Here is a 24,413-nt window from a genome sequence, read left to right as displayed (position 1 = left end):
TAATATTTATTTATTTATTTACTCCATGAGGGAAATGCTCAATAAAAACTTCAACTGATCATTCATTGAATGATGAGATGTTTTGAAGATAATTTAATTAGGAAAGAATAATCTTCCTATAAAATATGCATCAAGTATCGCTAATTATGATGGATCTTGACAAAATTCTAGGAGAGACAAGAACAAGACTGAAGTGTAAGGTTATAGTTTGTGTCTGTACTTCTATCTACCTCAATTAATTCTAGACAATAAATTCAATTATACCGAACCTAAAAAAGCTTAACACTTTAAGTTTTTTTAAAATCTTGTTTTAACTTTGATGGTTTAATATACTAAGCATATTGTAAAAATATTATTTTAAATTTTATGTGTGATAAAGAAATTATATTCTGAAAACATGTTATTTTTTTTAAAAAAATACTTATCACTATTTGAAAAATGAGAATCCAAGGGGAGGCTAATATTAACAAAAACACTAAATCTAATTACTGGGTATCAATATATAAATTTCTATTCATTATATAAATAGTATAACTATGCCTTTGCAAGTTTTATGATAAGATTATTTTTTCATCATAACACACATTACAAGAATTTTATATATTATCAATGAATTATTCCGTCGGTATATAAATATAAATTATTTAGAAAACTTATCATCAATTATTTTTATTTTTATCAATCATTCTACTTATAATATTCAATTATTTATATATTCCTTCCTATCATATCAAATTCACATCCAAACATACACAATTCCTCATATTTTCTATATTAATCTATTTTATACACCAACCACCGATAAATCTTAACACTTTCCAGAGACATGTTAATTTATTTTTATACTACACTTTTTAAGTTAGGTTCATAAATAGACCTATTTCAAATCCAATAATTATAATAATAACTTAGCCCAAACACAATCAACTAAACTTGACATGCAAATTTTCCAAACTTGTATAATTAAATTTTCTATTTCACGTACTAGTTTAATATAACTCATTCCCTATCATTATAAATCAGGAGGCAGTGAGGGTCTGTGTGAATCCACACCGACATGATCTCTGCATGCACAGGACAATAGACTATTTGCTACTTCAGTACTGTCACCAACACTTGAATTTTTGAGAGACTTAATTTTGTTTTGTAGACAGATACGTAGGGTCTATGCATGATTATGATATGATCAGTTGAAACGACTGCACTCAGGAATTGAAAATGGCTACTTCTTCAGCTCATAAAAAACGCCTCCCTGTAATGGAAAATCTAAAGATTTGACGCTAGCTAGTGTGCGTGCGTGTACTAGGATTAATTTTGATGAACTTTCAAACTGTTTTTTTAAGTTCTTCGATGTAATGGAATTACTTTTAGAGCCTAATTAATAGAATGTATTAATTATGTATTTATTTTTTGAATCTCTTGGATTATCCATACAATATATAAATACTTACATTAAATATTGTATTTCAAGTCCAAGTCTCAGGGACTTTCTCGCATTTGAGATTACGTAATATAAGATCTCCCTACTTATCTTCTCCCTTTTTTTTCCCCTAACAATATCGCTGCTTTGATCAGCTAGCTGCTGCTCCCATGTTCTTGCAAATCATTCTGCAGCTCTCAAGATCACCAGTTAAGCATGAATTTCCATCTTCTGTTGGGAACGAAAGGGAGGTGTCTCTTTGTGTAATAGTTATGGTTTGTTTCATAATTAATCTTTCTCAGTAACTCTGGACATTCCTCTTAATTAATTTCCTATTTCTGCAAATCAAGAGTTTCTTCTGCCTTCCTATCGTTCGTGTTCTAATAATTAAATCCTGGCTACTGATTTACCTAAAAAATAGTAAATTATAATTACTTATTTCTAGTGTTTGCTGAGAATATAGATTCCCACAGCTTGCTTTCAAAAAATAAAAATAAAGAGTTGCGTTCACAGTCGGTGAAATATATAATAGTAGAGTTTTCCTGCAGGATAGGAAAAAAGAGGTTTGGATTAGTGGAAAGCAATCAAATATTAAACAACAACAACAGTTTGGGAAAGGGAAAAAAAAAAAGAAGATTCACAGACGGAAACAATGTTTTCCCATATCCTTTGATTTTTGTAATTATTCATCAAAAATTTATTTCATAATGTATCAATGCATGTAACTAATGTTACTAGCATTTTTTAATCGATCTTTTGTTTCATTAATGCATCTGTTTGGAAGTGTAGTTGTGATTATTTTTTAAAATGATTTTCATACCAAAATACATTAAAATGATTGTTTTTTTATTTTTAAAAAATTATTTTTAATATTAACGCATCAAAAAATTCAATTTTTAATAAAATATACTTTTGAATTTTTTAAAAACATAAACACAACTATATTTCAAAAAACTCTGAACACCTTTCAAACTCAGTTTCTTTTCTTCTCATAAGCACATGTTTCTTATAAACTCTTTTATCTTTTACAGTACTAAACAATAAGGAACGGAAATTTAAGTTAAAAAACAAACATAAAACCCATTCATAACAAAAATTTATTTCATTTTAAAAGTTTCATGTTTAGTATTGTGATAATATTTATATTTTTAAGTGTTTTTTGCTTAAAAATAAATTTAAATAATATACTTTTTTAATTTTTTAAAATTTATTTTTAACTTTAACACATAAAAAACTAATTAAAAAAAATCAAAATACTTAGAAATACACTGTCAGTTGCGTTCCCAAACAAGCTTTTATATGTATTTGAGAGTGTAATAAATATTGTTTTTTAAAATATTTTTTTGATTGAAAATACATTAACATAATGGTTTTTTCAATTTTTATTATTGATATTACAATGTCAAAACAATAAAAAAATATTAATTAATATTTTTTCATGAAAAAAAAATAAAAATTATAAAAAGCACAGCTAAACAACACCTTAATTGATCCCATGTTTTAAAAAACAAACCAATGAAGACCGCTGCTACAACCTCCTCTACTTCTCTTCTTCGTATAACGTGGAGCGGCAAAAGCCAAAAAGTCCATGTATCCGTTACATTCCTTTATTCAAAATTTCAAAATTCAAACGGCTCTCTTATTTAAAATCACATCCTCCTCCTACCATCCCAAACCAGACATAAACCCTCTAACCTCCTCCATCTCCCTCTCTTCTCCAAAAATGGGTGCTTCAGGGAATTGGCTCAAATCACTAATAACTCTAAAAAATCCCCTAACAACGACAGACCAGGTAATCTTCTTTTGAAGAAAGAACCTTATGCTGCCTTTTGTTTTGTATTTTTTTTTTATGCGTCTCTTTTTTTTTTTTTATGAAAACAGAGGGATAACAAGGGAAACAAGAAGAAATGGAGGCTATGGAGAAGCCCGTCAGAAGGGTATATACAAACGTCAATCAAGGGCTCGAAAAGGGTCTATGTGGCTTCGTCAGAATCGTCTGATTCTTCCCTTGTAGCCGATGATTCGTTCACTGCTGCCATGGCTACTGTTGCCAGAGCTCCACCTAGAGATTTCATGATGGTTAAGCAAGAATGGGCCGCTATTCGGATCCAAACTGCTTTTCGAGGCTTATTGGTAAAATGGGTTCCTTCAACTTCTCTGTTTTATGTTACAAATTGTGAGATTTTAGGGTTTTTGTTAAATAGGTTATGTGTTTTCTTGAGTTTTGTAGATTTAGCACCTGTTTTCAATTTCATGCCTCTGAATAAATATTTAAAAGTTGAGCAAGAAGAACAAATAAAGAAGCAAACGGAGAAGTTAATTTCTGATTCTTGAACAGGATCTAATCGGTGATCACCATTTGAAGAGTTTGTGTATTTTTTTAAGATACTTCATTGGAGAAATTACAAAGCATGAAATTTGATTCTTGAACAACTGAACCAAAGTGTGCCAGTGTTCAATCTGGAGTCTTAAAACTTTTTTCTTGAGCAAACTCATCTCAAATAAGCGTGATGTACCTCAGTTGTAAAGCCATGTTGTTGTTTGTAATTGCAATGCGTAAAGTTGCTGCTCAGTTGTAAGGCCATCACATTCTTTATTGCCTAAAGAATCACATGATTATTGTTGAGGAAGCATTTTATGACCATACAGATTTTCTGCTTACATTGTAATTCTTTATTTTGATGTTTTCTTTTTCTTTGATTATTTGGTTGCTTTTGGGTGAAAAGTGTGGTGCGATTGCTCGGGAAAATTCTGTTTAGGTTACGGAGGCTTGTTTGGATAATTGCAGGCAAGAAGGGCAACGAGGGCTTTGAAAGCAGTAGTGAGGCTTCAAGCTATATTTCGTGGTCGGAAAGTCCGAAAGCAAGCTGCTGTGACACTGAGGTGTATGCAAGCTCTTGTTCGGGTTCAGGCTCGAGTAAGGGCTCAAACTGTGAGCATGGCTGAAGCTCAAGCTACACAGAACGTGTTGAATGAGTGCATGTGCCAAGCTGATCCCATCAAGCAGGCGGAGGTATATCACATTAACTTTTACCTTTTCTTCTGTTTTCTTTCATTAGAATATGTTGTATACGATTTGATACAAGCTAAATTTAATCTGAATCTAGCTATTCTTGAAATTTATTCTGTCAGAAACGATGGTGTGATAGTCCAGGAACAGTGGATAAGGTCAAGAAAAAGTTACAAATGAGAACAGAAGGAGCCATTAAGAGGGAAAGAGCAATTGCATACTCCCTCTCGCAACAGGTATTGAAGCTGGGAAGGCTAAATATAGCCTGTACATTTCTTTATGTGTATGAACTAGACAAGAACATTAAAGAAAAACTGATGTCATCACAATTTGCTTATCAAGTATTTCTTTTTTTTGCTTTCAGAAATCAAGATCTAATTGTGCAAGCCCATGTAGAAGAACAAGCAAATCAGCATTGTCTCTCAAGAATCAGTCATTGAATAACAGCAGCCCTGGATGGAGCTGGCTGGAACGTTGGATGGCAACCAAGCCATGGGAAGATAGACTGGTGGAGGAATTTCATACCAAATCATCAGAGATTCCGTTTTCCAGGAAAAGCGAAGATAATATTGCCAGCTTCTATTTCTCTAAACACGACTCTGAAAAAGTGAGAAGAAACAATGTTGCAACCGGAATTCTTGCTAAACCTCCTATTGTCAATCATGTTACTCGCTCCTCTTCAACACCAAGCTCTGAATCCCTATACAACGAGAGCTCGTTATCAACTTCATCTAGATCTGCCTCACCAATACCAATTTTGAAAGACATGTTAGTGGAAGAAGAAGGGAGTTATAACCAAAAACCTGCTTACATGAATCTAACCGAGTCAACTAAGCTTAAGCAAAAAAACAGCAGGCATTCTTCTCAAAACATCCAGAGGCAGATGATGGACGATAAGTTTCTTATGAAGTCAATGGAACTTTTGGATGAAGACTCTAAGAGCAGTGCTGATTCCAATCCTTCATTTCATTTGTTAAGGGATCTTTACCCACCATTGCCTTTGGGCAGACATGATGAGATAAGAAATCGACGATTCTAAGGGAGATCAAACATGGCTGCTTGTTGATCAAGTACTTGTGTGTTTTAGTAAAGTTCAGGAGTTTAATTTTGAGCTCAACTGCTTGTTGTCCTTAACGATTCTGAAGCCATTGGTAGCAGCAGAGGCACCTCCAAAGCAAACTATGCTCCAAGAAGCCAGAGGTTTCTGGGAAAGCTGTAAAAATATGGATTATGAAGCATGTAAAGTCACATTGTCACTGATTAGAATTGAATTCTTAACTAATATATGCGTGTAATTATGCTTGTCATTGCATTGGATTTCATTAGTTCTTGAATACTTTTGTTGGCTCTGTTTCAACCTTAACCATGTGAGGGGGAGGGGAAGGATAACTCTAGTCTGTTGGTTATGACGTGGTCTACCCATCAGTAGCGACATAGAAGAACTTCAATACAAAATTTTGATTATAGACAACGAAGCAGAAAAACCGCAACATTTCAAGCCGCCCTTATTCTGCTTCATTTTCTTGCTTTGTGTACTATTGTGTTTATTCTTAATTTGCATCCAAGCTCTTTCTTTGTACGGGTTAGCCAACAATCTATAAATCAGTGAATCAAACTGAATATGGGTTTACATCAGTGGGATTGCTTTTACTACTGGCTTGCCTAGATGATGCATGAACAGCCAGCATTATTGATAATTGAGAAAAAAAAAATGGTACTAAAAGTAATTCATGGTTTGAAATGACTATATATGATGAAATGGTTGATGGGTCTCTTTCAAATTAACATCAACATCTTTTGAGAAGTTTTGGACAGTATCTCTAATTCTTTTGAGGTTGACTTCTCTCTAGGGCATGCCTAACGTGGTCACCGATGGCACAAGATGATGATGATGATCATTTCACAAGCTTCCCATGTGGGAATTTTCTTGGATGGGAACTTCAAGCTCGAAGGAAAGTAAAGAAACTTGAACTTTCTTTCATGGGGGTTGCCATGAAGAGAAGGAAGGGCAATGTGGGGTCTTCGTTTTGGATGGGCTGTTTTCCTTAATGTTCATCTTCCAATTTGAGAATATTGTGGTTTGTTTCATTAAGTCTTCACCTCCTTTCCTTTTTACATCATCTTCACAAAAAAGAAGAGATAATTATGCCTTGTTTGTTTCAAGGAAACCAAATTCCTGAAATCCGTTTTCCTTATTTTCCTATATTTGGCAATCATCCAAAAAGTTAGTTAAAAAAAAGTTTTTCTGATCAAAGAAAAAAACTGCCTTTTATCTTAGGAAAGTGTTTTCCTTTCCTTGTCAAAAGAAAAACACTTTCCTATCTTTACATATAACACATATCTGAAACATTGTGTCAAATCCCCCTCTCTTTATCTCTTTCCGAAAATAGAAGCAAGAAGAACAAGAATCATATCCCTGGACACTTTTTATTTAAGGTATTATTTCCCTCAGATTTCTCTATTTCTTTATATTATTTCCTTTATATGTTTTTATCTTTTTCGTTTATAGATCTGTAAGAATTATAGCAAGAAATCATTTGATCTTGTTTAATTTGTTGTGTCTGTTCCCAAAAAAACTATTATTTCTCTCAAACAATCCATAATGGTTTATCTTCTGCTTGTAATTTTTTTTCTCATACCTAGTTTTCTTCTTCATCTTATCTCGTCATGTTCAAACAAATTCACAGAAAAAACCAACCAAATTCATCACAAGCAAGCCATAAAAATGATTGCATTTTTTCTTGCACATTCGACAGCTTCTTTAGAGAAACCAAACTTCCCGATCCAGTCCCTACCTTGTTTCCCTGTCCCCAGATCCAGCGCAAAGAGAGAGACGCAAAGTAAAAGGGGGGGGGATCAGTGAATCTGTTGTTTGCTCTCTTTCCTAGCATTATCAGTACATTTAGCCGGGGGAGAGACAGATGAGAACTGGGAAGGAGGAGCAGGTCCTTGAGGTCTAGCCCTCCTGCCCTTGCCCCTTGAATCTGTGATGTTGTCCTGCTTCTTGAGAATAGGGGAATGGCGAGAAAAAGCCAGGGGAAGTTAAGGATCGAGAGAGAACAACCGATAGAGAAAGTTAAGGACTTGGTAAAACAAACAGTGAATGACGAGAGAGAACAAAGAAAACAGGAGGGGAAATTGAATACCAAATACCTAGGGGAATTAGAGAAACCGAATGAGAGAAACCAGGGGAAATCGACAGAGGGGAAACCAGGGGAATTATAGAAATCGAATGAGAGAAAACAGAGAAACCCATGATGCTGTCTTAATAAGTTATAGGAGAGAGTTAGAGATTTGCAATGCAAGAGCTGGGGAACGGTGGGGTTTTTTTTATTTATTTATAATTATACTATATATTTGTAATTTCAGTTATAAATTATGTGTTTAATAACATAATGAAATCTAATGTAATACTACTCTAAGTAGGTATTGTTCCCCTAAAAATAGAGATTAACAATAAAATCTCCCTAATTTGTAACTAATGATTGGATAGATTAGTTTGTTTATCATCCAAATATTATGGACCGGCCTTTCCTGCCTATTAGTGCCTAAACTCAATAATCTCCATGGTTATAACTAGCAAATCAAAATAGAATAGAATTGAACCTTGCCATGAACTCGATCGTGTGTTGTGTTGCTGCATGCGAGGTGATTTTCGAAACTTATTTTTATTTAATTATTCGATAATCAAATTATTTTTAAGAATTAAAATGATTGATCTTATTGATCGTTGTGAACTTATGAATTGTATATTGTCAGCTTCTTTTAACATAATTTATTGTATTGATTGTGTAAGTATTTTATATGTTTTTTTAATATTTATTTCCCTAAATTTTCAAGTTTTGTTATCAGAAAACTTCACTTTCATGCTATGGATAGTAAGATAATTCATGCAGCATGTATGAGAGCAGCTGTAACTGTGATAGCTACAGGGGTAGCTATTATTGAACAAGAAAGAAATAGAATTTATATACCAAGAGAGCGACGTATCAATCCAATTGCTCAACGAGAATTCTATATTGACAGCATTTTAAATCGAGGTGATAGACATTGCGTTGAACAAATTCGTATGAAACCTATTGTCTTATATAGATTGTGTGATGTTCTCACAAGTCATGACTTATTATGATTAACTCAAAATGTGTCTATTAGGGAGCAAGTAATTGTGTTCTTACAAATTGTAGGCCAAAACCAAAGATTTCGTGTTATTAGTGGTATATATTATAGGTCTGTTGAAACTATCCATCGTTACTTTAGAATTGTTTTAAAAGTGGTTCTTAAGTTATACAAACATCTTATTAAAGATCCAAAGAATACAGTTCCAGCAGAGATAATGAATAATCAAAGATTCTATCCTTATTTTAAGGTATGAAAACAATACCAATATTTTTATACATTAATTAATTACATCCAGAAGAAAAGGTTATAAATTATTTTTTCATATTTATATAGGATTGTGTGGGAGCAATTGAAGGTACCCATGTTCCTGTAAATGTTCCTATTGAGATTCAAGGAAAGTTTCGAGGTCGAAAAGAAGGAACAACACAAAATGTTTTAGCAGCTATAACTTTTGATTTAAAGTTTACATATGTTTTAGCTGACTGGGAAGGAAGTGCCCATGATTCACGGGTTTTAGGTGATGCATTATCAAGATCTAATGGTCTAAAAAAGGTATTTAATAAAGTATGTATTATATGCAATGAACATATAAAATGTCTTATTACATAAAGATAGTAATAGGTTTTTTTTTTTTTAATTTGTAGGGAAATATTATCTTGGTGATGCTGGTTACGGTATTCGAAAAGGAATCATTTCTTCTTTTTGTGGAGTTCGATATCACTTGAATGAGTTTACAGAATGTTCACCAAAAAATGAAAAGGAGCTATTTAATCTTCAACACTCATCATTGAGAACCGCTATTGAGTGAGGGTTTGGTATTTTGAAGAGTCGTTTTAGATCAATTAATGGAAAATCTTTTTGGTCTTATTTAAGTAGATGTTGTGCTTGCATGTTGTATTATTCATAATCACATAATGAGAGTTGATCCTAATGACTTTCTTATGGAAGAAATATGTTCGGAAAGTGAACTAATTAGATGAATAATCAACTTAAGTCAACGGGAGGAAAGGAAAGAGAATAGGGAGTGTATAACAAAAAGAGAAATGATTGTATCAACCATGTGGAATGATTATAACACTCAAAGAAACTAGTAATTGAGTGTTAATTATATGTGTTTGTTTTTATTGTGTCTTGCTTCAATTTGTATTATCTTTGTTATGTATTTGGGGTAGATGTTGACTTTATTATAAGTTCTCATGTATTTTATGTATTCTCTTTTAAATATTAATTGTAGTTTTTATATGAAATTTATTAAATCTACATATTATATGATTTTATTTTGTATAAATTTGTAATTTCTTTTTTGTAGAAATGAGTTCCACACAAAATGAAAAATGCAAGGGCAAGCACTTCACATGGTCTAAGCCTATGTCTCACATGTTACTTGAGATATTAGCTGAGGAGGCACTTAAAGGAAGCAAACCTTCTTCCACCTTTAAAGCAGAATCTTTTGTTAAGGTGGTTACAGAAATCAGTCAAAAGTTCAACGTACAATGCGAGCCTAAGCATGTGGACAATCATCTCAAGACAGTGAAAAAAGAATGAGAAATAATAACCAAATTTAAAAATATAAGTGGCTTTGGCTGGGATGATTGTTTGAAGATGATTACAATTTTGAAAGATGTATATGATGAAGAAGTAAATGTATGATAAATATTATACTCTTCGTAATTTTTATATTTACTTTTGTTTCTAAAATGTTATACAATGAACAAAAAAATTGCATATTCTAAACTTTATGAATAGTCACATCCTAATCATGACAAGTATCTCAAAAAAAAAACTTGATATGTACGAGGCAATGATAATTGTTGTTGGAAAAGACATGGCAACTGTAAATTATGCCAAATCATATGCTGATGTCAACTTGGAAGAGAACACTGAAGAGCAATCAATTTCAATTGAAAATGAAGGTGAATATGAAGAAACTTCTAAGGGAAAAGAAACATCTTTCTCTAGTACACAAAAGAGGCAACATAGGAAGAGAAATCGCATGTTTGAAGATGATGGTATTGAAAAGTTGTCTAAACAGATTGGAGATGTAGCATTTGCAATTCAAAGCCTCAACAAAAATCAACTTGATGTTAATGCGCTGTATACGGAAGTGATGAAAATTGAAGGCTTTGATGAGATCACTCTTGGGGATGCATTTGATCATTTGGTCCAAAATAAAATGTTGGCAAAAGCATTTATGGCAAAAAATGCTAATTTGAGGAAAATTTGGGTTCAGAATTTTATGAACCAACACTACTACAGGCCTGCTTGCTAAGATGGTTTGACTATGTTCAAAATTTGGGTTCAGACTATGTTTGTTATTTGACAAATATGTTTACTTGTTTAATTCGGACTAGCATGTTTATGTTTGTAATTTGAAGTAATATGTATGTATATGACATCGAAACTTAGTATTTATGCATAACTATATTTGATGTTAGATAGTTATATTTATTTCTTGATGCTTATTTGATATATATTAAAGGGATATTAAAGGGATAATTGCCTTTACCCGTAAAAAAAATATTTATCCAAAAAACCCATCAAAATATTTTTGTATGTATTTATCTTTTAAAAAATTCTTCATACCAAAAAAAAAAAAACCCCAAATATATAACTCTTACCATAAACTAATTTGGCTTTCTTCATATGAAAAAAAAAAAACTTATTTTAAGCTTTTAAAATTGAAAAAAATATATTAATAGGTTTTACTTAAAAAATATTTCACAAGCTTATTTCTCTATAATATGATATGACATATATAGTTATATTTTATAAAATACGCTATGTATGAATATAGGATATAATAAAAAAAATTCATCATTATACTTTTTAGATTTCATTCTTTTATTGTAAGTGATTAAATATTTATATTAAATATTTTTTTATATATTAGATAAACTTGAAAAAAAATTAATTCATTAATAAATTATTTTTCAGTTTATTTTCCATAACATAACCAAACACTGAAAAATGTTTTCCAGTTCATTTTACATAATACTACCAAACATCGAAAAATACTTTCCCGGAATTCACTTTCCCCGAAATTCACTTTCCAAAAGAAAACAACTTTCCTGCAAATAAATGGAGCCTTAGATTAGATTAGTGATAATAATTGAGGCTTTGTTTGGCATAATGTTTTTTATTCTGGGAATGTAATGCAACCGCATCTACACGGCCCTTGTCACCTTCGTGTTTATACAAAATGAGTGCTTCACCGTCTCTATAGTTTAATTGCATAGAATAAATCTTTCATAATTTTTATTTTTTTATGGTTTGATTTTTTCAATTTTTTTTTAATTTTCTCAATGAAATTAGTTTTTTAATTTTTTTTATTTACCTCTAAAAGCATGCATCGATCGAAAGGACCTCGCATGATGATTCAAATAAACACCAGGTTCAATATTAATGAATTCACATTATATTGCAATATTACTACTAGTTTCACCTCCCAATTTTACCTCGATCGAGTGAAAAGCTGCAAAATACCACCATTAAAGAGACAAGTTAAAGAACACTTAACCACTCATATCATTTTTGTCTCAAGGAAAATCTAATCCTTATGCACAACGTATTTAAAACCTTACTCTTTCCATTGATTTAAAAGGAAAGATATCGGACAACAAGTTAAGGCAGTATGGGGCTTTATAAGGAATGATTAAGGTGTAGTATAATCTTCATTACCTAGTACATTCTTAGCTTATAGTTGGGTATTTTACAAATCTAAATCCTGATTGAAAGTCTTGAGACAAACTAATATATACTTCTTCATCTAATCTAGAATTGGGTTTATTCTCAAATTTAAAATGCATGAAGGAATTAATCAATACACGATGTACTTATGCATGTATAGTATGTTAAAAAAAAAAGCATGCTAAAATTAAATTGCACATACCAACAAAAATAAGCAAGCAAACAATCACAAAAAATCCACGAAGCTCAATCCAATCAGACTAGTCCCTAGTAGAGTCGCTATCCTGTCAGGGCGTGCACAACGTCAAATGGCGGGTCTGCCTCCTACATTGAAGGGTTTTGAGATTAATTATAAAATTATAATTTTGAAGGAGTCGATACATAGTATCATGGACATAAGAAAATCTAATGGTCTATAATAGTCTAAGTAATGAGACTAGTTGTACAAGGAGAAGACGCATAACCCTAGTGTACCCTATCTATGGTTAGCTTCATTTTTTATTGACTATTTTTCTAGGTCATGTTTCTATTCTTTGGTTTAGCTAAGGTTTACGACAGATCTCCATCCCTGAAGAATTCTTAACCTTAACGGGTTAAATCCTAACCGTTTTAGGATCGAAATTTTAGCATTGCATTTATTTCCTACTTCGTACCTTTAATACCTATGGTTATACTTTACAACATAATTTTATACCATCAAATAATAAAGTCTACATCTAATTCTTATGTTCATTATTACTAACTCATTTAATTTAATATTGAGAGTACATATTACATTGTAAAATCCATACCCTAAATAATAATTAAATAAGTTAATTTTTGTGGTATTTTTAAAATTTTGGTTAAATCCTATTGAATAATCATAAACTGGTTACGATATCCATTTTGTATTTTTAAAACATGATAAAAATTCAATTTATTGTTTTTTTTAGAAAATATATGTAATAACAATTTAGAATTTGGTCATATGCACTTAAACAAAACATATTTTTATAATTTTGAAATGAGGGATTTTTGAACTTAAAAAAAAAAAGCTTAGAGAAAAGCTGAGTACTTTTAATATTGAGTCATTATCTTATAATATAAGTTTACAACCCAATATTAAGTGAAATTCTTGAAATATTTTTATTTTTTAAATAAGGAGAAATTTTTTTGAAATTTTAAAGAAAAACATGGTATTTTAAATATGGAGTCAATATCTTACAATGTAAGTCTGCAACCCTATATTAGGTAAAATTGTTGAAAAACACAAATAATTTTGAAATGGTTTTCAAATTTTTTCAGGATTTTTTAACTAATTTAGGGCTTGTTTGGATAAACACTAAAATAAAGACAAACTAAAGTTAAAGGAGAAGGCAATAAGGCGTGTTTGCCAAACACGTCCTTAGCCTAAAATTAGAGGCATGAAAAATGCCTTAACCTATGCTTGTCAAACACGTCTTAAGAACCAAAAAGAAATATTTTTTCTTAAGCAAAAATAGGGTGTGTCGAACACGCCTTTAGGTCCAGGTTGGGCTTAGCCAAGCCACATAGGTTGGGCTTATTGTGCTCGAAGCCTAATCCAATGACACGGGCTGGGCTTAGGCCCAGTCCAACTTGATTTGTTGGGCTAGAAGACTGCCTAACAAGCTTCTTCTCCCTTTTTTTATTTTTTTATGTATGAGTTAGATCCAGCCTAGTCTAGTCGTACAGGTTGTCAGGCCCATTCACCTTTATCACAGGCCTAACCCAATTACATTGCCTTTATTGGAAAATGTTTGCAACAAAACATGAGTTAATGTTCTATATGCACAAAACAAACGTTGTTAGTATGATAGGGGAGTTATGCATGATAGAGTGATAAATAGGCATTCCTTTAAGATAAATGGAAAACCTATAACTCTTGTATCATTAACACCTAAGCAAATATATAAGGAGCAACTTAAATTGAAGAAGGATAAGAAGGTTGAAAAGATGAGCTTTTATATCAGGGGGACCATACCTTATAGTTATGCATGATGGAGTGACAAGGTTCTTTTTAGTTTTGATGATGATGTTATTCTTCAACTTGGTACTAATTTGTTGACCTTAGAAGATGTTTTTCATGATATAGATTTGAGGTCAAATCTGTTAAAAAAAGTGAGGATGACACGAATTAAGTCAAGTCCAACTTTAATCTTAAAATGTTTGCTGGTCAATTTTGTGACATTACACATATCTCACAAATTGTACATCATAACAAGCTGAAATTTTATAGAAAGATACTAGACATATGAAACTATATCTTGATATATTTTCAGGTCAAGTGGAGTTCAGTAGCATATTATTTCAGATGGTTAAAGTTACTAGATAAATCTTATCAAATATGTCAGACTAGACCTATGCGTATTGTTTGGGACATATCTGGAGTTATAGGTGGAATTTTTCTGCGATTTAAGTTGGGTTGGAAACTATACATCTTAGTATTTTCAACCATATATGGTATGTCCAGTAATTTATCTAGATGAGAAAGAACGACATGTTTGAGGTTAGGATTGAAAATTTGCCAAGAATATACAAAAATTAGACATTCGGGCTACATGGAGGAATTTTAGCATGAAGACTTTTTTTATTATCCTATTTTTTTAGTACTTATTTTTAAGTTGGGTTTGTTCTGGCTCATTAGTCATTGTTTAAGGGTTTATTTTATTATTAGACTTATGTTAGTTGATTACTAATTTAGGCCCATTAGCTTGCAACCCAAAAAGGGTCAGTTAAGGCTAGTTAGAGGAGATTATATTATGTTTTTTAGCTGCAAATTTCAGCAGCAAGTTGGAAAATAGACGTGAGTTTTTCTTTTGTTTGTTTATGGTTAAAACAATTTTTCTTTGTAGAGACAAAGATCGTACATTGACTTATCGAAGATTAACTTGATTTATAGCATCATTCATATATTTGGAGTTCTTAGATGCAAGGTTATCTCTGGATTCAAGTCTTTTTCCAACTATTTTGATTGTTTTCTACTTCGTTGGGTGTTGATTGACCACATGATCAAGATGTTTGCTTCGACATGCCAGCACGTGATTACACATGCCAACCACTTTTTCCTTTTTTTTGTCACTGAAGTCCTTGGCTTAAGAAAACATGAGCTGAATATTTGCACCAGTTTTAAATTTGATCCATATAGTTTCAATTGTCTTAAATCAATGCAATCAAATTTTATTTTTCCAAGTCGAGCATCAATTGATTGCCGTCTTGTTTTCTCAGCACCTCGAGAACCCTAACATTAGCAAATCATCAAGTTCAATCATAAATCAACCCAATTTAAAAGAAATTGAGAAGAAAAAAACTCGAGTGACAAAAAAAACAATACTAAAATATAGCACATTTGTTTCATTTTCAAATATACTCTTGAAGCTTTGATTGTTTGAAATAATTACAATCAAATTTATTTTCTCAAATCAAATATAAATTGAGGGCTGAATTTTTTTCCCACAACATCTCAAGAACCCAACACCATGCCAATAAAAAAAACAAATTACGAATAACCGTAAAGGGTGTAGTTCAACTAATCAGGTTTTAGGTTTACTTTCTAGAGGTCATCGGTTCGAGTCTTACAAACCTCAGAGTCACTAGAGGCTTACATGGTCATTAACTTCAAGGCCCGTGGGATTAGTCGAGGTGTGTGCAAGTTGGCCCAGACACTCATGTTAATAAAAAAAAATTATTAAGTTCAACCCCATATAATTATAGAGTAAAAGGATCGGATTAAGTTCAACCCCACATAAACCTAGAGTAAAAGTATAAAATTGTAAAAAAAAACAAAAGTGTCAAGTAACTAGAAAAAAGAAGGAAGAAGAAGAAAAACTTAGCACTATTACAATTTATAGTGTTTTGTGTCTTTTGTAGGAGTAATCTTATTTTTAAATAACAAGAGGCTACGGAAAATAGTAATGCATATATATATATATAGTTGTACATATCCATTAAACGGTGGTATTCCAATTGTTATCTGCAAAATAAAGTCCAACAATGGCCGAGCATGAACAAGCTTACTCTCTTTTTTTGAACCTTAAGACAATATTTTCTACTCTGTTTTTATAACTCAGTGATTTTCTTGTAAAGTTACAAACATCGTTTTTAATTTTTCTAATTGATAATTTACGTTTTTTTGTTATTATATATTAATTCATTTAAAAAAAAAATCATATGATGCCTTGCATATTTGGCAGAGCTTGTAGAGAGAACAAGAAAACAACGAGAGATTCAAATTCTGAATTTTATTCAAAAGATTATAAGCATTCAAATCTTCAAAAATAACTTAATTAGTCTGTTATAATCAACCATTGGCAAAAACAAGAAATAAAATTACATGGAATCCAAAAACAAGAAATCTCAAGGATTAATTATTTTATTTTCAATGATCATTTAATGTCTTTATATTAGTTTTCAAGTTTTGAGATTAAGTTCATGGCTATTTTCTCTTTAAAGACAAGAAATCTACCACAAGATTTATTTCAAGTTTTGAATTTAATATTAATAATTATAGCTTCCTAAAATAAGTTTATTTATTATCATTCACTTTCTGTAGTTGAATGGATGACAAGCATTGCTATGGTTATTACATGTGGCCTTGTTGTAAATATCTAACAATCAAGTCCCTCTAATTTCTTTCAAGAACACTGCAGCAACCTATGCTGTTATCAAACACATTACCATCAATTTTATTTTTTCCATTTTCTGTTAACATGGTTTCTACTTATTCGATTTTCACGTGGCACAAAGCATTTGAGTTTGTTGCTAAATATTTTCAACTCTTATCCTTTTATGTGTTCCATGCCATTAATGCTGCGAAGCGCACTCCTGGAGCTTAAGACAGATTTCTTGGAGGCTGGATCGTCTTCTTCTGTCCCACAATTCCTTTCAGACGCTTCATTGACTTCAACAAGATGTCCTTCAAATTCAGGCAAGATCGATCTTTTCATTTTTAATTCTTGTGAATATTATACTGGTCATCTGATAGTGTCTTGAGTTGTGGATTTACTAAACCAAACCAGCCTACAGATCATGTTTTACTCATCATTGTTGTAACCCATTTTTGAATCCCCACAATAAATAAAAATAAATAGCCAAAGGAGAAAAAAAAAATAATTACAGGCAAAAGCGCTCAGAAGATGGTCGGAAAAATTGGTCAAGGAGGTTTAAAATACAAGGATTAGATTTTTGACAGTATATTATTAAATGATGAGAGCCCTGTTGGGAAGGAAAATTTGAATTTTTAGAAGAAAAGTCCAAATTTGGATGTTTATGGACTTATTTGGATTTTTAATTGAATTTATAGAGGATTTGATTGCAAGAAAAATTGATTTTTAAGTCAATTTGGGCTTTAATTAGAAAAAATTAAAGTTCTGGGGCCAAATTATAATTTTTAGGAATTTATTTAGTCAAATCAAGGGTTTAATTGCATAAATATTGAAGTTTAATGGCCAATTAGGGACTTAATTGAGAAAATCCAAAACCAGGGATCAATTTGGAAAATGCGCGTGAATAGGGGGCTTGTATTGGATTGATCCGGGGTCAAATTGAAGAAATTGAAAACTGGAGGACTAATTTAAAAAACGGCGCAGGGAAACCAAGCGACACGTCGCATGTTACTGTTCACTTTCTTCCTCAAAAAGCTGCCTGAGTGGCTGCTTTACAGGCGCATTTTCCGGCTCGTGTGGCCTCCAAATCAGACAAAACGTGCACCAACATGTCCACATGAAACCCATTTATCCTGGAGAATGGTCCAGTCGGGTCAAAAAAGTTAGAAACGGCTCCGTTGAGTGGCTCAAAGTGGCCACCTCGGGCAGTTCACAGCCTTGAGCTGCCAAATTTGGCAGCTCGAGGTGCACACTTTGAGCCAACGGTTGAGATGCTTCCCAACTGAATCAAGGGCTGAAATTTTCCTCCAACGTAGACAAGATTTCCTTCTTCCACAGACTATAAATAGAGTCGGATTTGATGATCTGAGGGAGGATAAATTCGGGTCCAAAGTCAGCAAAAAACCAGCATTTTCGCCCAATTTCTGCAGATTTTTCTTCTTCTTTCTTCCTCTGCAACAGGAAACCGACGCCGTCTTCCTCCAACTCCACCACTGCAACCACCGGCTGAACCACCTCATCACAGCAGCCACAACCCCTTCGGCCAAGTGAGCCCCTCTTCCTTTCCTCCTCCTTCCTCTTCCTTTCCTCCTTTTCTTCTTCTTCTTCCTCCTCCTTATCTACTGTTCACTGCATGAACAGTAGGCGTGAAATATAATTCACGTCCTACTGTTCACGCAGGACGTGAATTATATATATATATATATATATATATATATATATATATATATGTGTGTGTGTGTGTGTGTGTGTGTGTGTGTGTGTGTGTGTGTGTTATAATTTTATAAAAATAATAAAAAAAATCCAAAATCATTTTTTTAAAAAAAAATGTGATTTTCTTGCATCTTTTTCTACCAATTTTGCAGGATATTGGGTTATATTTTTATACTGTAAAGATACAAATCCGGTATTAAAATACACAGTTTTCGTAAAAAAAAATGTTTTGTTTTCATGCATACGGCCTAGTCTCTCCAATATATATATATATATATATATATATTATAACATCATATTTTCACACAACAAAGAAAATTTCAAAACAATATATGTATTAGTATGCATTTTGGCTTTAATAACTAGTTTATTCAAGCCATGAGAACTAGGCCAATATTTCAAAAATTCCAAAAAAATTATTGTGTTTTTTTTTAGTATTTGGGGTTATGATCTTATACGTAAGACGTATTTCAAATATTAAATTCTTTTGTTAACGTCAGCCGATGCCGCGTGGATTTTCCGACGTGCGACAATCATCAAACTAACAATTTGATGCTTCAAGAATAATAAAAGCCATTGGGAAATAAGAGTTCAAAAAGTACCATCCATGTCTCTTTTCTTTCAAATAGAATTTCTAACTATTTTCATGTGTTTTTATCACTAGGCTCGAAGCCTAAGAAGCACCCCAAGAGGGAAAGGACAGAAGAGGAGAAAACTTTCAGAAGAAGGGCAGGACACTTTCGAGTAACACAAGCAGTTGCAGTTTTAGTTTTTCTATCTGTCATGAGCAGTAATGATTTTTCTGAGGTGGAGGTTGATGATGATGAGGGCTTGAGTTATGACTGAAGAAGCATTCATTTTCTGACAAATTTGTATTTTCCTTTACAATTGTTTTCCTCCTGACAATACAGTCATGGACATCACTTTGAGAAAGATAGTTTCCTTTTTACCTTTCGTTCTTGTATTCCATGTAAACAATTTGAAAAATAAGCATCCAACAGTTGTAGGTTGTTAACTGTGTGCTTGATCAACATTTCCCTAAGCAAAGTGATAGGGGTTCCAGAGAAGAAATTGTGGCCAAAGTAATTGGATTCTAATAATTAAAATTCGGAAACTTTCCTTGCTGCAGGAAATAGCCCTTGTTGTTAAATTTGAATCCACTGTAAAAAATCACCCCTTGAGCACTCATTCATTCTCATTGATTTACTTCCAATCCCAGATATTTCTAAGGATATCTACTGTTCATCTTTGGTTAGCTTGCCAACTAGTAGATCACGAACCATATGAAATTGTGTTGGGGTCATTGCTTGGTGCCTGTCAGAGGTGTAGAAATGCAAATGTTGGTGAAAGGGTCATTCAATTGTTTCTAGAGATGGAGCTATCAAATTCAGGAAAATATGTTATCTTATCTAAGATATATGCAAATATGAGAAGGTGGGATGATTCTGCAAAGACAAGGGTGTGGTGTCAAAACCCTTGCTGTAACTGGATTGACATTGGAGCTCGTGTTCATGAATTTCATGCTGGTGACAACTTAAATCATCATTCGGTGAACACATATTGGTTGACAACTTAAATCATCATTCATACCAATTGCTGAATGAGGAGATGAAGAGAGAAGGTTACATTCCAAATATTGGTTGCATATAGAGGTGGAAAAGCTGAAAACTTGGTTGCCTCTTTCAGCCATTGAACAGTGCATCCGGATGGATTATATCTTCAGACATTGGAGCTAAAATATTGAATGGTAAGTTGTGTTCTTAATGGCTTGAGCAAGGCTGGTTTGGAAGATGCTATTATTGAGAGTAAGAGTCATTCAAACACAAATTGTTTTCCAGCAAATTAAGTAACTTCAGCAAGAACCGGTAAGGTGCTTACTATGTGAATATTGTAAGCTAAATTGATGAAATTCTTTAAAGACACCCTTGCCTTGAGATCAATTGTGACTTCAAGAAATATTAGGTACCAAGGAAAGAAAACTACCAACACAAATCCATATTCTTTGATGAATTCAGTACAGGAAGAGAATGCAAATTTGTGTTTTCAACAATAATATTTGTGTTGTAATGTATTCCCTTTGATGTTAAATATTTTTGGATATTTGTGTTGTAAATTTGAATTGATCATCCATCTAAATCAAGTAATAATGTAATATACAAAGTATAAAGACAATGAAAAGTAAAACTCATGGAATTATTTATGGGCTTGAAAAGCCCCCGCTAAATAAAATCGCACCAAACCAAAATTGAATTGAACTGAAAATACTTGAACGGATTAAACAATGAAGAAATTTAATTATTACATCACACGAAAGCTAAAATGAAAAACAAAACACAAATGAAAATTAATACAACATCGCTTAAGCATGCATTTAAACTTGTTTAAATCTTAAAACTAGAATACACAACGATGCACCAAGTCTTAGTACCATCAAGGCTATGAAAATTAAAACTTGGATAAAATGGGAAGATTGTCCACCAGAAAATAATAGCAATTGTTGATGCTCACCTCAATAAAGCGAAACCAAGCTCGTCGCCAATATGGATTTATGTAAAGAAATGCACCGATCACAAGCAAAACCATGATGTATACAACCCTAAAGGTCACATAAAAAACCTCCATATCCATGAAGCCACCATTATCTTCATTGTTCATTGAAGTTGGCGCTGGTGACGGTGGCATAGCCGCACCGCAAATCTTGGGTAACGGTTCTCCACAAAGAAAAGGGTTGTCCTTGTAACAGCTCTCCTCAAACGTGGCAAATTGTGCAACACTTGCAGGAGTCTTGCCAGACAGATTATTGTGTGCCACACTGAAAAACTCTAGAGAAAATAGTTCAGTAAGTCGAGGTGGGATTTCTCCGTCCAGTTTGTTATAGGAAAGATCCAAGCTCTCTATTTCTTTTAAGTTCGAAAATGTTGGTGGAATTGGTCCAGTTAAACTGTTGTGGGAAAGGTTTAGTACCTTGATCATGCTAAGGTTTCCAATTTCATGAGGAATCTCTCCTATGAAATTGTTGCATGAGAAATCAATTCCTGTGAAGTACTGGATAATGCTGCCTCTATAAGAAAGGGATACATTATTTGTTGTAAACTCGAAGGATTGTTGTGATGAGGACAAATCACCATAGGAATTGTATTGTTGTGGGAAAGGATGACTAGATATCATCCAAGAGAGCATGTTACCAGAAAGGTGGTTGTGAGATAGATCAATCAGGGTTAATTGGTCCAACCTGCATAATTGAATTGGGATTTCACCTTCAATGTTGTTATAACTCAAGAGTAGAAATCTCAAGTTGGATAGTCTGTCAATCCATTTCGGAATACCATCGGTTAAATTGTTATGGGAAAGATCCAGTGCAAATATCTCAGAGGAGTTATAAAATGCCATCGTGATTGGTCCTTGCAACTTATTTCTAGACAAATAAACATATCTCAAATTTGAAGAAGCATCGAATCTAGGTGGTAAACGACCAGAGAAATTGTTCACTGATAAGTCCAAGAATTCAAGAGGAGACATATTCCATATCCATCCAGGGATCTGCCCTTGCAAATTGTTGTTGGACAGGTCTAACATATGCAGCGAGCTAATGTTACCCAATGAGAAAGGAATGCTTCCATTCAAATCATTGTCAGACATAAATAAAACTTCTAACCCTAGCAAACAAGCTCCGATTTCTAAAGGGATCTGGCCTTGCAAACTGTTGTTGGACAAGTCTAACACTTGCAGCGAGCTAATGTTACCCAACGAGAAAGGAATGCTTCCATTGAAATCATTATCAGACATATATAAAACTTTTAACCCTGGCAAACGAGCTCCGATTTCTGAAGGGATTTGGCCTTGGAAGTAATTCATGGATATACTTAGGAATGATAAATTCACATAAGAATTCTTTGGTAACAAGAATGGACCTGAAAGAGAACAATTTTCCAAAGAAAGATCATGAAGGTATGTGTTGTTCTCAATCAACCAATTTGGAAACTCTCCCTTTATTTGGATGTGTGTAAGATCCAAAGATTCCAGGCTGAACTGATGGTAAAGGAACTTGGGAAATGCTCCTGCACCTTGTCCACGACTGCTCAAAGAGATGGACTCTAATTGGAACTTTAGGCTCAGACTATGATCATCTTCTTCTGTGTATATTTCATTATTTGAACCATCAAAATGCTTGAGTTTTGAAAGGTTGTATAATGGGCTCAATGACATAGGGATCTTCAGGTGATTGTAAGAGAGATCTAGTAGTTGAAGGGAAGTTAAATTTGCCAGACACGGAGGCAAGAAACCATTGAGATCATTGTCATCCATATATAGCACTTGGAGATGATTTAAGTCACATAGGCCTGATCACATTATAATACAATCAAGAAATTATATTAACATGGAAGAAATTAAAAATATAAAGGAAATGAAAGAGTAAGAGTTATTAACCTTACCTTGGGCAATAGATATTCAGCCATCTAGTTTGCAACTACCCAAAATCAAAGTTTTAAGAGAGGTCATCATTTTGATGGCTTGGAAGATGCTACTATTTAGAGTATTGTCACTCAAATCCAAGTATTCTAAGTTATTGAGATCAAAAAAGCCTGTCATAATCAATTAAACAAGAAATTATATTAACTTAAAAGGAATTAAGATTACAAATAATTCATCACTTATTAATCATGGCTAAAAAACTAAAAACATAAGGCAAGTGTAGAAATTGTATTGGCCATTTAAGAGAAGGCTTTTTTAGACGCGTGACCCAAAAAATAAAAATACACCATTGTTAATTTATTCTCCTCCTAAAAATAGCACTCTTTATGTATGAAGTTGCTTTTTCATTAAATAAACTATTGTTTCTTTATGTTATTATTATATTTACATTACACTAAAATGGTGTTGAGAGAGGGGCAAAATTAAAGTGAAATATTATTTATATTAAATGGATGGTAGAATTTTAAAGTAATAAAGATTTCAATTGAGTTAAATTTGAGATTTAATTGTCTCTCCAAGACTTGTTTAGTAGATTTCAAAAACATAAAAGAGGAATTATGCAAACACATCTAATCATAGCAGGCCACCGAGTGCTTACAAAGATAGGTGTTTTAGAGAAGTATAAAGGTCAATGATAAGTAATAGTAGAGTTTAAATTTGTTAATTTACCTCCAGAAAGTACACTCCCACTAAGTGCAAACAATGACAAATTTTTCAGGGAAGGTAGTGTTCCAAGCCTTTGAAGGGAGTGCTCATCTAGAGAACAATAGTCCAGATACAAACTTTCCAATGAGCTTAAATTTTGCAACTCTGCTCAAAAGAAAAGGAATAGCAAATTGAATTTTTCAATTAAACCAAAATATATAAACATCAATACCTTTGTATTCCATATATTATATTTTTAAAAATTTTCAATTAAAATTTTCAAACTCTGCTCAAATATATATAATATAACTTACCGTCACCTAATATTCTTTTTCTAAAATCATTGTAGCTCAGATAAAGTGTCATGAGGTTTGGGAGTGCTCCTAATGATTGCAGTAACTGGAAGCTACTTTCATAGGTTGTGATGTTATGCAGGTATAGAGTAGTCAAGTTGCCTAGGCCTGCAAGTTAGTTAGGGAAGAAACTGAATAATTAATATTGTATGGATAGGCTTTAATAATTGGATGGGATCATCATCATAATGCTATTAAGTACTAATTACCTCTTGAGGCTACCAATTTGTTAATATTGTTGCCGCTCAAACCCAAGACCTCCAAGCTGCTCAAGGATTCTTGATATTTATATAAAATAATAGTCAATTAATTCACTACACCACATAAATTAAATTGTGTTTTTTGACATTAAATTTAATACTTAATTAAAAATAATAGTATATAAAGGAAAA

General features: G+C 32.6%; 2 protein-coding genes across 2 annotated transcripts; one reads left to right on the top strand and one right to left on the bottom strand.

The window, feature by feature from the left end:
- Positions 1-3,095: 3,095 nt before the first annotated feature.
- LOC118031019 (protein IQ-DOMAIN 8) lies at positions 3,096-5,712 on the top strand. Its single transcript, XM_035035314.2, has 5 exons — positions 3,096-3,212; positions 3,302-3,553; positions 4,209-4,433; positions 4,553-4,666; positions 4,795-5,712. The coding sequence occupies exons 1-5, from the start codon at positions 3,144-3,146 to the stop codon at positions 5,467-5,469; spliced, it is 1,335 nt and encodes a 444-aa protein (XP_034891205.1). The 5' UTR covers positions 3,096-3,143; the 3' UTR covers positions 5,470-5,712.
- On the bottom strand, positions 5,524-22,855 carry LOC118031063 (uncharacterized). Its single transcript, XM_035035360.2, has 2 exons — positions 21,059-22,855; positions 5,524-5,643 (listed from the first exon to the last, which is right to left on the bottom strand). The coding sequence occupies exons 1-2, from the start codon at positions 22,853-22,855 to the stop codon at positions 5,524-5,526; spliced, it is 1,917 nt and encodes a 638-aa protein (XP_034891251.2).
- Between the last annotated feature and the right edge of the window lie 1,558 nt (positions 22,856-24,413).

This window comes from Populus alba, chromosome 3 (genome assembly GCF_005239225.2).
Source record: "Populus alba chromosome 3, ASM523922v2, whole genome shotgun sequence".
Taxonomy (NCBI): Eukaryota; Viridiplantae; Streptophyta; class Magnoliopsida; order Malpighiales; family Salicaceae; genus Populus; species Populus alba.
Note: the sequence above shows the minus strand (reverse complement) of the source record. Positions and strands in the feature narration are given on the sequence as shown.

Coding starts and splice junctions, on each gene's coding strand:
- LOC118031019 (XM_035035314.2), top strand. CDS start 3,144: ATGGGTGCTTCAGGGAATTGGCTCAAATCACTAATAACTCTAAAAAAT. Junction 3,213..3,301: donor CCCTAACAACGACAGACCAG/GTAATCTTCTTT, acceptor TTATGAAAACAG/AGGGATAACAAGGGAAACAA. Junction 4,434..4,552: donor ATCCCATCAAGCAGGCGGAG/GTATATCACATT, acceptor TTATTCTGTCAG/AAACGATGGTGTGATAGTCC.
- LOC118031063 (XM_035035360.2), bottom strand. CDS start 22,855: ATGGATGACAATGATCTCAATGGTTTCTTGCCTCCGTGTCTGGCAAAT. Junction 5,644..21,058: donor CTTGGTTTCGCTTTATTGAG/GTGAGCATCAAC, acceptor ATATTTTTACAG/CTTTCCCAGAAACCTCTGGC.